We start from the raw sequence: 15,013 nt of genomic DNA, 5'->3' as shown, positions 1-15,013 counted from the left end.
AAGAAATGAACAAAGGAACTACAAAACAGGCAGAAAACAATCAACAAGATGCCATTAGGAAATCCTTACCTATCAATAATCACTTTGAATGTAAATGAATTAAACTCTCCAATCAAAAGGCACAGAGTAGTTGAGCAAATTATAAAAAAAAACAAGACTCAACTATATATATATATATATATATATATATATATATATATCCTATTACAAGAGACTCACTTCAGCTTTAAGGGCACATAGAGGCTCAAAGTGAAGGGATGAAAAAAGATATTCCATGCAAATGGAAACCAAAAGGTATCAGCGGTATCTGATCATATATATATATCTTATGACCTTGTATATATTTACATCAGACAAAACAGTCTCATTTACAATAGCATGAAAAGAACAAAATGCTTAGGAATAAATTTCACCAAGGAATTGAAACATCTATATACCAAAAACTGTAAGATACTGATGAAAGAGATTGAAGAACACAAACAAATGGAAAGAGTTACTCTTCATGGATGAGAAGAGTAAATATTGTTAAAATGTCCATTCAACTCAATTCTTATCAAAATTCCAATAGCATTTCTCACAGAAATTTTTTTTAAAATCCTAAAATTCATTTGGAACATCAAAAGACTCCTAATAGCCAAAGCAATCTTGACAAAGAAGAATACGGCTAGAGGCATCACACTTCCTTATTTCAAACTGTGTTACAAAGCTCTAACAGTCAAAACAATATGGTACTGGCATGAAAATAGACACATAGATCAGTGGAACAAAACAGAGAATCCAGAAATAAACCCATGCATATACAATCAATTAATATTTGACAAGGGAGCCAAAACTACTCAATGAGGAAAGGACAATCTCTTCAATAAATGTTGCTGGGAAAACTGGATATTTACATACAAAAGAATGAAACTGGACCCCTATCTTACATCACTCACAGAAATTAACTTGAAATGGATTAAAAACTTAAAAGTAAGACCTGAAATCATAAAATTCCTAAAAGAAAGCACAGGGAAAAAGCTCCTTGACATTGTTCTTGTAAGGATCTTTTGGCTATGACACCAAAAACACAACCAACTAAAACAAAAATCAACAAATGGGACTACATCAAGCTAAAAAGCTTCTGCACAGGGACTTCCCTGGTGGTGCAGTGCTTAAGAATCCACCTGCCAGTGCTGGGGACATGGGTTCAATCCCTGGTCTGAGAAGATCCCACATGCCACAGAGCAACTAAGCCCGTGTGACAAACTACTGAGCCCATGTGCCACAACTACTGAGGCCCACATGCCTAGGGCCCGTGCTCCACAACAAGAAGCCACCACAATGAGAAGCCCGTGCACTGCAACAAAGAGTAGCTCCCGTTCAACGCAACTAGAGAAAGCCTGCACACAGCAACAAAGACCCAACACAACCAAAATAAATGATAAATAAAAAGTTAAAAAAAATAAATATAAATAAATAAAAAAGCTTCTGTACAGCAAAAGAAACAATCAACATAATGAAAAGGCAACCTATAGAATGGGAGAAAATATTTGCACACCATATATCTGATAAGGGGTTAATATCCAAAATACACAAGGAATTCATACAATTCACCAGCAGTAAAACAAATAATCTGATTATAAAATGGGCAAAGCACCTGAGTAGCCATTTCTCCCATGAGTACTAACCAAGGGAACACAAAACAAAAGACAGTACTCCAAGTACTAAAACCAAGAATGAAAGAAGGGTATTACTATCTTACAGAGTGGTTTATAAGGGAATACTATAAACAAGATTCTACCAATAAATTAGATAACCTGGATGAAATGAACAAATTCTTAGAAAGCTACTAGCTATCAAAATTGACTCAAGAAAAAACAGAAAATCTGAACAGAACTATAACAAGTAAAGAAATTAAATCAGTAATAAAAAATCCTCCCACAAAGAAAAGGCCTTGGCCAAATGGCTTCACTGGTGAATATCACCAAATATTTAAAGAATGCCTCACTGATGCTTCTTTAACGTTGCCAAAAATTATACAGAGAGGAGAGAACACTTGCCAACTCATTCTATGAGCCCCATATTATCCTGACAGCAAAATCAGACAAAATATTATAAGAAAATAAAATTATACACAAAATATTTCCTTATGCACATGGATCCTCAAAAATACTACCAAACCAAATCTAGTGGCATATAAAAAGAATTATACATCATGTCCAAGTGAGATGTATTCCAGAAATGTTTCAACGTATGAAAATCAATCAATGCAATACTAACCACACATTTCAATAGATGTAGAAAAACTGTTTGACAAAATTCAATCCCATTCATGATAAAAACACTCATCAAAATAGGAACAGTAGGAAACTTCCTTCACAAAGGTGAAAAATCCACAGCTAACATCAGATATTACAGGAAAGAATGAAGTTTTTCCCCTAAGATCAGGAAAAAGATAATCATAGCTACACTTTGCCACTTTTATTCAATACTGTTCTGAAGATTGGAGCCAGAGTCATTAGGCAAGAAAATTAAAGGCAGCCAAAATACAATTTAATAAAGGCATCAAAAAGAATAAAATATTTAGGAATAAAATTAACAAAAGTGCAAGACTTGTTTGGTTAAACAAGTTTCACTAGAATCTACAAAACTGTTGAAAAAATTAAATACCTAAATAAATAGAAAAATATCCTGTGTTAGTGGATTCTAAGACAATTTTGTTAAGACACCAAAACTCTTCAAATTGATCTATAGGTTCAATGCAATTTCTATCAAATTCCAGCAGCTTTTTGTTGTTGCTGTTTTTCAGAAATTCTCAAACTAAAAATAACATGGAAATGCCAGGGACCCAGATTAGCTGAAATAATATTGAAAAAGAAGAGCAAAGTTGGAGGAATCATACTTCCTGATTTCAAAAATTATTACAAATCTAAATAATCAAGATGGTGTGGTACTGGCATAAGGACAAACATGTAGATCAATGAAATAGAAGTGAGATTCCTGATATAAACCCATATTTACGGTCAGTTGAATTTTATAAGGGTGCAAAGACTATTCAATGAGAAAAGAATAGTCTTTTTATCAACAGATAGTACTGAATATATGAATGTAAAAGAATGAATTTTGATTTCTACCTCAAACCATGTACAAAAATTAACTCATAATGGATCATAAACTTAAATGCAAGAGCTAAAACTATAAAACTCTTATAAGAAAATGAAGGGGTAAATATGACATCAAAGGAACAAGCAATTTAAAAAATTAAATGGCTTCATGAAAATAAAAATTTTTGTGCTGCAAAGGACACGGTCAAGAAAGTGAAAATAACTGAATTACTTTGCTGTACACCTGAAACACTGTACATCAACTGTAGCTCAATTTTTAAAAACTCACATAAACTCCCCCAAAAAGAGAAAACACAACCCCTACTGTGAGCAAAAACATTCATAAATCACATATCTAATAAAGGTCTAGTTTCTAAAAGATATAAAGAATTATTATGACTCAAGAACAGAAAAAGACTAATAACCCAATTTAAAAATGGGCAAAAGATTTAAAGAGACATTTCTCCAAAGAACACATACAAGTGACAGTAAACATATTTAAAAATCCTGATCATCATTTGTGATTAGGGAAATGCAAATCAAAACCACAATAAGATGCCACTTCACACCCACTAAAATGGCTATAATAAAGTTTAAAAAAATAACAAAATTTAATAAGTGTTGACAAGGGGGTAGAAAAACTAGAATCCTCATACATTGCCATTTGGAACATAAAACACTGCAGCTGCTCTGGAAAAAAATTGGCAATTAGAAAGTTAAATATCAAGTTACCAAATGACCTAGCAATTCCAGTCCAAAGTGTAGACTCAACAGAAATGAAAATAGACGTCCACATAAGAACTTGTACTTGAATATTCATAACAACATTATTCATAATAGTCCAAAAGTGGAAACAACCCAAACACCCATCTACTGATGAATTTATAAAACAATATGTGGGGGGCTTCCCTGGTGGCGCAGTGGTTGAGAGTCCGCCTGCCGATGCAAGGGACGCGGATTCCTGCCCCGGTCCGGGAGGATCCCGCCTGCCGCGGAGCGGCTGGGCCCGTGGGCCATGGCCGCTGGGCCTGTGCGTCCGAAGCCTGTGCTCTGCGACGGGAGAGAACGCAGCGGTGAGAAGCCCACGTACGGCAAAAAAAAAAAAAAAAAAAAAAAAAAAAAATATGTGGAATATACATCCCATGGAATATTACTCCACCACAAAAAAAGAATCTCGACAGAATTCCAGTTTAAAAGAAGGCAGACACACAATGCCAAGTATTTTATCAATTCATTTCTATGAAAAGTCCAAAACGGTCTCCCATCCCCCCTCCCCACCCCCTCCACTTGCCAAATAAATCCCTGCTGTGAGGGCAATTCTGTTACCTCGGAAGTCCTGATATAAATGTCAGCAGAAAGGGTTATCAAGCGTTAACATTGAGAGGTGGCACCGAGTGAAACCTAAAATCCCGTAGGCGGAGCATCACTGCGTCCGGACGTTCTCGCGGTATCTTGAGGAGAATTCGCGGCTCGATGCTGCAGTCACTCAGGACGGAGCAGATGCTGCTCCGTGAGTTGTTCTGGAAGTTGTGCAGCTGGACTGCCTTGCTTCAGGCCTCTGCTCTTGCGCGTCTCCGCCACGACCTGGCTGGGGCGCTGGTGTTGGCGAAGGGGCCTCTGGGCAGGACTGAAAGTGGTCACACACACACACGGGGGAAGACCTGGCCGCCCGCGCGTGTGGGACCGCAGGTTGGCGGTGATGCCAAAGGGCTCGCTGACGGGCAGGTAGGCCTTCACGACATGGGGGTGCGGGCCACCTGAGACTCCTCGAAGACGCGGCCCCGCTTCTGTACAGGACGCCAGCAAGCACTTCTTCCTGACGCCGGCTCTCCGCAAGGTACTGGGCTCCAGGAACCCGCGCTGGCTGTCAGCCTGCGGCATGGAGGCGGCGCCGGGCGGACGGTGGGGGCGATCTGAGTGGCATCCCGGGCGGCGTCGCATCTAGGACCTCGAAGCGCACGCCCCGCGTGTTCTCTTGGCACAGCGTCGCCACTGGAGGCCGGCCACGACGCTGTACTTGCTCTCGTTGAGGGACTGCACACCCCTGGTGATGTCGGTGGGGATATCGGGGCTGGTGCCGGCGCACGAGATCTTGCGGGCCTAGGCCACATCCCACTCGTACTTCTCTTCCAGGTAGTTGGCCAGGCCAATACTTGACCTCCTGGTGGGTGGACACCGCGCTCCTGCTGTCCACCGCCAGGTCATTGGGGAAGGGCCACGCTTCCATGTGCAACGGATTGCACTTGTTGCAGGTCTTGGACAGGCAAAGCACATTTGACTTTTCGGAGACGGTCTCACGGTACCAGATGACATGGTTGGATTTCTTGATAGGGGATGCAAGTGTGGTCCTTCAGGCAGATCACCAGGTGCAGCTCAACGGCACTTGCAGTGATGTGCTCCCCGACTCCTTGATGATGCACTGCTCCCTGGGATCCGACTTGGCCTGCGGCTTCAGCCCCTCCACCTGACCAGTTTGGGCAGGTTGGCCGGGTTCTTGGCTTCCACAGCGAGCCTGAAGACCAGGCTTACACTGAACTTCATCACGTGCGTGTAGTGGGCATGCTCAAAGGTCGTTATGGTGCCTGTCTTCACCAGGAACTGGTCGACACCCACCAGGCCCACGATGTTACCGAAAGGCAAGTAGCTTTGTGGTTGCCAGGGGCTGGGATGGGGGGTGGCAGCTAATGGTATAGGGCTGCTTTTTGGGGTTATGAAAGTGTACTGGAATTAGATAATAGTGATGGTTGCACAACCTTGTGATTATACTGAAAATACCCAATTGAAAGAGGTGAATTTTTATGGTAGCGTATGAATTATAATTCAAGTTGTTAAAGTTAAATACAGTATTATTGATACCAGCACTGAATAAAGCTACACATGCTGAGTGAATCTCTGCATGATGAGTCAATTTTCATGTGAGTCTGATTTGACATCCAGTCCTTTTTATTATCTCTATGATATGTGAAGGGAAATTTGTAACTTTAAGAAATTTATATTAGAAAAGAAAAAAGGCTGAAAATTAGTGATTTAAGCATCCAAATTAAGAATATATGGGAAAACAAACCCAAAGAAAGTAGAAGGAAGATAAGGGGGCAATAATATCTGAAATTAACAGAAAGCAAACCAACAACAACAAGAAAACAACCCTAGAGATTATTTAAAAGGTGAGAAATTACCACTTTGAAAAATATAGCACCAATGAATACATCTGGCAAAATTGATCAAGACCAAAGAGAAGAAACAGAAGAAACAAATACAACTTATGAATGTAAAGCAGAAATATTGCATACAGAGGATATAAAAATAAAACATTATTAACAATATTGTATCAATACATGTAAAGTTTAACCAAATGAAATAAATAAAATTCAATACATGTTCACAGTTTATAGTAAACTATAAAAATACTAAAAAAATCATATTTAGTGGTGAAACATTAAAAGTCTTATCTTAAAAATCAGGAACAGGGAGATAAGTGAGCACATTTTTATTGCCTACATTTAACAGAGTACTAAAGGATCTAGACTAAACAATAGAAGAAAGTAAAAATATTAATTCATTTTCAGATTGTCTAATATTAGTGAATTAATGACAGTTAAAATTATGAGATTATGTAAAACTATAATAAAGGTATATTAGCATATTTACATATAATATATAAAAATGTGATTTGGAAGAGATGAGAGAACACAGTGTACTGTTTCTTAATGTGCATTATGAGTGCACAGACACTCGATTTTATCAGTGTTTGTTGTCCTTTACATATATGTTACAGATATTTTTACATGTATGAAATATTTCCTATTTCAACATAGAAAGGTGCTATTCTCTAAAAAAACAATATTATACAGTCTCTGCCTTTTATATGGAAAGGATGCATATGAAAAACAATACATAGAAAAATTAAGGCATTATCAGTATCTTAATACAAGTAAATAAGTGATGCTGCCATGAAATGCACTTAGTGAATATGTTGCCTGAGTATCCAAATATTACAGGTGGTAAGTTTGTAAAAATGTACTTTTAATTGTAATAGAACTTAGTATCCCAGAGCTAACTTTGTAAATAGGAGTCATGTGAAAATACTGTTGGTCAGCATGTTTAAGATATGGCTGTGACTCTACAGAACAATTGGAAAGTTTAATAATTTGTTTTATTTTTTATTTCAACTGAGAGCACAGAATAATCATCCAGTTTGCTAAGCTTATTTATAGTATAATAAGAATTTTGATATAACCACAGTAGTTGCAGGGTGATTTACACAATATAAGGAAAGGATTTATTTTTGACGTGAAGAAGAGTATTATTATGTTGAATATCATCTGGTAGAAGTTAATAAATAAGATCTGAAGTTGTCTTCTTGTGATGTTAATGACAAACCTTTTCAAAGGTTGGTACATAATTAGGTTCAATACATCATCCAGCAAAGATTGCTTTGGGCTTAAAAGTTTAAAATTTGCTAAGACTGCTAAGTTTCTGTAGTTTGAACATGGACATCTCAATGCTTTGCTTGATAAGCTGAATGTTCTTTATAGTATTTGTTGTTGTCTTACAAAGAGGATAGGGAGCTTAATGATGGTATGATGCCAAAGAGATAGAAATTAATTTTAACTGATAATCACTGTTTATGCCAGCGTTCCAAATACTGGTCCTAATGTCATTTAAATACAAATATCCTGAACTTACTAAGTACATTTCAAAAGACAATTTATTAACCATATTATTTTCCACACAGTTAGCCAGCCAGATGTATTTCCATTTTGTATGCATTTGCAGGAATAACCTATATCAAAGAACCCTTAGATTCCACTGTATAATGTGATGTGTGGTTTTATCTGACTGTATATTTCTCCATTGCATAGACGGAAAGTAGGTGTCCTGTCGTGTTTAACATGATTAACTTTCTCCTAATGTACCACAAACAAGAGCTTTTGCTTGCAATCCAGTATGGACTGGTCATTTTATGTTCCAGTACAAAATAAAGAGTCTTTGTCAGGTTATTCAGAGGGAAACCACCAGCTCAGCTCTCTGAAGTCTTGGAACAAACTATTAGTTTTTAATTAACATTATAATTAATCCAAAAATTTTCAATAGTTCTTTTCAAATATTTAAACATGAGATAGGCACAAGTATAATTTGATTATCCTATCTCTTTCCAAATTGTATCTTTGGGAAAATTGTTTTATGTGAGAAACCTAGTCCATTTTGCTAATCTGAGGTTGAAGTCATTTTCCAGACATGAAAAGTTTTTGCTTAAACATCACTACACAAAATCTGTGAAAATGAAATAACATCAGTTTTGTCAAATAATATTGATAGAATGAATAAAGAGCTAAAAAACAAACTTACTGAAATATTCTGAAAGTAACTGTGGTGCTAAGCCACTAAAAATCCTACGCAAGATTCGTAATCCTACATGAAATCCATTGTGTGATATCCTCAACTATGTTTGGAATACTAAATGACTGCTTTCTTTTAGAGCCCAAATGAGACTGCAGTGCTTTGACTGCAGTAATAGCCCCACTAATTTTCTCCTTCCAGTGTTCACCTTCTTCTGCAATGTGACTTTGCAGCATCTACCACTAAGAGGTGGAGTCTAATCCCTTGCCTTTTGACTCTAGGCTGGGCCTATGACTTGCTTTGGCTGATAAAATATAGCAGAAATGATAGGGTGCCAGTTCTGAGCCTCGGCCTTGTGACCTTCTGTTCCCCCTCGTACACCACGAGGTCAGGCTGCTGTAAGAGTATGAGAGACAACATGGTGCAGGGCTGGGTCAGTGTGGTTTTCCCAGCCAACACCCTAGGCCTGTGAAGGCCCAGCTCAAATGAGCAAGATCTGTAATGATGCTTAGCTGGCCTGTGGCTTACTGCAGTTGTGTGAGTGAGCCTTCCTGGGCCCACTTGAGAACCACCCAGTACAAGTGAGCTAAAATGAATGTTTATGATGCTCTATGTACCTGCATTTTTTGTCGTTGGTTGTTACATGGCCTTAGGGCAGCAATGGATAACTCATATGAAGACTATTGTTCCCAGTTAAGTATTTGAGACAAAATTCTATACCAAGGATTGGTAGACTTTTTTTTATAAAGGTCCAGGTAGTAAAAATTTTTGGTTTAGTGAGTCACATGCTGTCTCTGTTGCATATTCGTCTTTGTTTTGTTTCTTTTGTTTCTTTTTACAACCCTTTACAAATGTAAAAACTATTCTTAGCTTTTGGGCTGTACAAAAAGGGCTGCTGACCAGATTTGGCCCATGGGCTATAATTTACTGACCTCTGTTCCGTATCAGGCAAAGACATGATATTGCTAACATGATGCAGACTAAAAGATGCAAAAGGGGCCCAAGTTGCAAAGTAATGTGGTAAAATCTAATACAATTTTTAAAATAGAATTATACTTTTTTTTTTCATTTTTCATTTTGTATGTTTCTCTTCAGTGGTGTGCTGGTAAAATTTTAATAACCACCTGTCACCATACCACCAATTTCAACCAGTCAATGGAGTGGATTTGAGAAGAGATGTATACAATTGGCTCACATGAGCTAGTAAGAGCTGACTCCAGCAGACCATTGTACTACCTACCTATGGTACTGCTTATACTGTAGTTCAGTAGTAATTATATAAGAAATTGATTATAATCCAATACAGTAGGTTTTCCTTAAACTGATTTACTCCTTTTGCTTACCTCACCTTCCTGATCCCAGTAAATTTTGGTTTTGTGACCCCTGGTCCTGGAGAACACTACTGTCCTTAGAACTGTCTTCTGTGAGTGACCTGAGTCACATTTATCTTTGACCTAGTTTCAAAGAAAATCACTTAAGGATAAACTTACCTTTCTTTGTTTGCTCTCCTCCAGTGGAAGAATAGGAAATTATCTTATTTTCAGGCATGATTATTTACAGTCCTTTGAAACCTAATTAAAAAGAAAAACATTTAACTATCATGAAGCAAAATTAGTTTTAATTACACTAAAAATTGTCAACTCAAGAACTGGTAACATCAGGATAGGTTTCTAATAGTATGCAAGTTATATATGTAAAAATCAATACTAAATTATGTTAAAATGTAAGGAAACCAACAATATACTCTTTTTCCTGTGATGACTTCTATGAACCTATTTAGGAAAACGAAATATAAAAATTCTCATTAAAGAGGCATCTTTGATCCCCTGCTCTGCTGTTAGCTTAAACAGACACTGGGCCTGAGTACTAGATAATTTAGTATTCATCATTGAAGCTGTGGGCTCAAAGCCCTTTGGGAATTCTAGAACCTACATTGTTTCATATGATAAAGTTAAACCTTGCTGTCATCTCTTCTTTACATTCCCTCAGTTCCTTTTTTTAAAATATGTTTTATTATGGACCAAGTCAAATATATACAGAGGTAGAGAGAATTACCAATGTAATTTGATTGCAATAATGGCCTCAAAATCTCACGTGACGAAAGTGAATTAAGGTGATTCTTACCCAGCACAACTCAAAGGGAACCCAGCACACAAAAGGACTAGATAACACAAGTCAATAGAAAAGGAAAGATAGCAGAAACTGATCCAAAGTTACTCCAGAGTGTGAAATTACCAGATATAAACCACCTAACAACTATGCTTAACATGTTTATAAATATAACATCAACATTTTAAATTTCAGAACTAAAAATTATGTAAATTGATATTGCAGATTTGAAAAGAAGCTAGTTAGAAATCCATGAACTGCAAACTGCTATGTAACTGCAATCCTAAACTCACTGGTTCAATTTAAAACAGGTATGACAAGACTGAAGAAAGAATTAGTGAAAAAGTTCAGGAAAAAAACTATCTTGAATATAACAATACAGAAAATACAGAAGCAAGCATAAAATTCAGTGTGCTCAACCTCCACTTTCAGGAAGATGGAGTGAATGTAGTTATCCCTATTCCTTCCTCTACATACAACAAAAAACCCTGGACATTATATAGAAAACAATCATAAGACTTTGAAAGGTGGAGAGAAGAAGGCAGACTGGCTAGGCACCTTGAGATCAGAGGAACAATGAGGTGGTGAGTTTCCAAGATTTTCTTTTTGTCTGATACATCCCATACTTGAAGCTAAAGAAACCAGAAATCCAGATATGCCAATGCATGCAGACCAAATAACGCTCTGACAAAAGCCTGCTCTCTCTAGCCAAGGGATCAGGAAAGGGGCAGCTTAGCAAGGAGAATAAATTTGGATAATAACCTCTCCACTCCAGCCAAACACCACAGAAAAAACTGACCCCACAAAGGCAGAGTGAGGAGCCTAGATGATTTCCACTCTTGCTAGGTGGAAACGAGGCACCCCCAATTTCCTGCTGGGGTAATGTCAGAAGACTCTGATGTCCTGTAGGAATCCAGGACTTCCATCCCCACTGGTTGGAGGCAATGCTCCCCCATCTCAGCGTCAGTGGATACTGTGTGGGGAGACTGGACTTCCACACCTCCCAACAGCACTAGTGAGTACCTCTTGTCTTCCCCACTGGGGTGGCCTCAGAGCAAGCTTAATAGTGAGTCGCAACTTGTACTGCAGTCCAGCAGTAATGAGGCCACACCCTCTCTGTGGTGTCAGTGGCATCCATGTCTGAAGCAATGACTAGGCACTCCTACCTCTCCCGGTGAAGGAGGTGTCAGTGAAGATCCAGTGGGGAGCTAGAACCCACAACCTATTCTCAGCAATAAGAAGTAGAAATTAAAACCTCAGTGAGATATCTATACACCTATCAGAACAGCTGAAACAAACAAAAAAATAGTTGCAACACCAAATGCTGGCAAGGATGTGGAGAAACTGGGTCACTCATACACTGCTGGTTAGAGTGTGAGATGATATAGCTACTATGGAAAATAGTTTAGCAGTTCCTTTTAAAACTAAAAATGACTGTCAGTATGACCCTGCAGTTGCATTCTTAAACATATATCCCAGAAAAAGGAAAACTTATTTTCACTCAGAAACTTATGCAAGAATATTCTTAGGAGCTTTGTTCATACTACCCAAAACCTGCACACTACCCAGATGACCTTCTGTGGTACATAGTGAAACAAATTGTATACATCTGTAGTGTGGAGTACTACCCCACAGTAAAAGGGAACAGAGTCTCTATATACTCAACAACTTGGATGAACCCCATATTAATTATGCTAAGTGAAAAAAAGCCAATCTCAAAAAGATTTGTATTGCATATTCCATTTTATTCATGAAATAACGTAATTATAGAGATGGAGACCAAATCATTGGTTGTCTAGGGCTAAAGGTGGGAAAGGGGTGACATCAGGGAGTGTTATGATGATGTACAGTTAAGTATCTTGATCAGGGTGGTGCTCACACAGAGCTATACGTGTAATAAAATTTCATAGAGCTATATATACACACACAAATAAGTGCATGTATTACTGGTGAAATCTGAATAAGCTCTATGGTTTGTGGTTTGATACTGTACTATAGTAACTTATGATGCTAACATTGAGGGATGGTGGGTGAAGCAGACAGAAAATCCCCTTGTATATTTCTTTGCAACTTCCTGTCAATCTACAATTATCTTGAAATAAAAAGCTTACAATACATAAAGCTATAAAAGAAAAGAAAAAAATGATACCTAGAAAATCCTCATGCTTGTGGAAATTAAGAAATAAACTATAAATAAACTATATAGAAGAACATGTCACAATGGAACTTAGAAAAATTTTTGGACAATGATTATGAATATAAACATACCATAACACGTGGGACAAAGCAGAGCAGTGATTGGAGGAGACAGCGTGGAGGTGGGAGGGAGTCCATTTTAAAGAGGGTATCAGGGAGAAGTCCTCTTTGAGAAACGACGGCTGAGTATAATGAACTGAGAGCATGTGCCAAAAGATCTTAGGGAGGAGTCATCCAGGAAGAGCTGAGATGCAAAAGTCATAAAGCAGGAATGAGCTAAGAATGGCCCAGAAAGAGTAATTGTAAATAATTAACTCTAGAACCAGCCCTAATGCAAGAGCAGAAAATAACAACAAAAAGGTCTAGAGCATTCCAGCTGACATTCATCCAAAGCATCCTATCAGCCTGGGCCTGATCTCTGCTGCCAGAAACCCTCAGGCTGTTTTCACCACGGCCGACTAGCTTGTTAACTTGCCCTTCACAGGTCTTGCCAGAAAGCTGATTGTTAAATTTTCATTAATTTTGCAAGTCAGTTGAGACCACGTGGTAGTTTGAAATCAACCATGGTGAGTAGATTTATACCATGAAAATCAGCAAATGCCACAAATCAGGTCTTATTTCCGTTTTTGTTTTTGTCTTGAGATATGGTTATTAAATATTTATCAGTGCACTACTACCAAAAAACACAGATTCCTGAGAAGATGGGACATGAGCTACATTATTAGATAGGCTACTGGAAGAGGGGATGAAAGAATTACAGATATGATTTTTGAATTGGGCTAGGTTATTAAAGCTGGAATGGTTCCACTCAGTTGGAAAACAATGAATAATTTGGTTCTAGAAATTGGGTCATGAGGAGGAATAGAGTCATAAGAAGGGTAGGTAAGGGAGAGTTAATTTTAGGATAAAAAAGTTTAGACATCAGTTGTTTCAAACCTTACATCTTCTTAAACTCTCTATTTCCAATTTGTTTCTTTTGAAAAATATCACCCCCTGCTTCAGAGAGGAATTAGAAGGAATCAGACTTATATTCTAATTTAATATCACCAAACAAATCTGTGCCCTTCATGGCCTCCTCCTGTTCTGACAATGCAGGGTATCCCTCTACTGGTTTGTCTTATCCCTCTACTTGTGCCAGGGAGCTCATAACATTCTCCTTCCTGATTTATTGCTTCTGATTACAATTGTAAAATTCTTGTGCTCTTTTCTTAAAACAGTTGTTTCTGTTGGCATTTATGAAGCCACACATTTTTTTCTTTTCAGTTCCCTCCCAATAAATGGAAATGCCTTTCCTTCCATTGCTATGATTCCTTATGAAAATCCTTGCATCAGATCATCCCCTTCACTCTCTATCCACTTACTCTATTTTCTTCTAATGACTCATTATTAACATATATTACAAGTTTATAATCGTTTCCTTTATTTCCTCTTTTTTCCATTAAAATTCAGAGTCTGGGTTTTTCATTGCTGTCGTCCTAGCATCTATAATAGTACCATTAAATAGAACTTTTTACAATGACAAAAGTGTTCCAAATCTGTGCTGTCCAAAATGGTAAGCATTATACTAAGCCACATGATCACTTAGAATCACTGTTCACTTGAAATGTGGCTAATGTAACTACTGAATAGATTTTTAATTGTATTTCATTTTAATTAATTTCAATTTAAATCACCATATATGGCTAGTGGATACTATGTTGGCACACACAGATCTATCACAATGTCTGGCACATTGGAGAGGTTCCAAAAGGTCTTGTTGAAAATGAAAGGATGCGTGAATGAAAAAAATGCATGAAAGAATGAAATACCTGCAATCAGCTTATAATCCTACAGATTTGGTTTGGGACTGTCACCTTCCCCTCCTTCTAGTCATGCTTTTTGGCATTGGCTTTGTTTCAGTTTTCATTTAGAATTTTTGCTTGTTTCCAAACCTGAATAGCATATGACATGTAGAATTCCTTTTGTTTCACCACTCGTAGGCTGGCATCTTGGCAAATCACTATATTCCTCAAATTTTGTTTAAAACACAAAATTTCTGAGCTACCTATCTTTCTAGACAGAAAACCTTCTCATATTAGCCATTTCCTCTCATGATTTTATTTGTAATTGTTGGTTTTAAATATTCTTATTGTGAAATATTGCATAGCAATATTAAAAAAAAACTTTGCATCTTACAATGCAGCCTAAGAAGTAAGTGGTTAACAGTAACATTCAGATTCCAGTGTATTCCTCAGTGGTCACAGTTCCCTTCTTCCCTCACCAGAAATTACAGCCATCAAATATAT

At 37.5% G+C, this 15,013-nt stretch overlaps 1 protein-coding gene across 1 annotated transcript in view; it reads right to left on the bottom strand.

The window, feature by feature from the left end:
* The window catches only part of CCDC178 (coiled-coil domain containing 178), a gene marked incomplete at both ends in the record, with an annotated part of 351,176 nt that extends 341,205 nt beyond the window's left edge, over positions 1-9,971 (bottom strand). Inside the window, 1 exon segment of the mRNA XM_082853050.1 lies at positions 9,914-9,971. Coding sequence (XP_082709176.1) covers positions 9,914-9,971 — 58 coding nt within the window.
* Positions 9,972-15,013: the final 5,042 nt, after the last annotated feature.

Source organism: Leucopleurus acutus (genome assembly GCF_964270905.1).
Source record: "Leucopleurus acutus genome assembly, chromosome: 13".
Taxonomy (NCBI): domain Eukaryota; kingdom Metazoa; phylum Chordata; class Mammalia; order Artiodactyla; family Delphinidae; genus Leucopleurus; species Leucopleurus acutus.
Note: the sequence above shows the minus strand (reverse complement) of the source record. Positions and strands in the feature narration are given on the sequence as shown.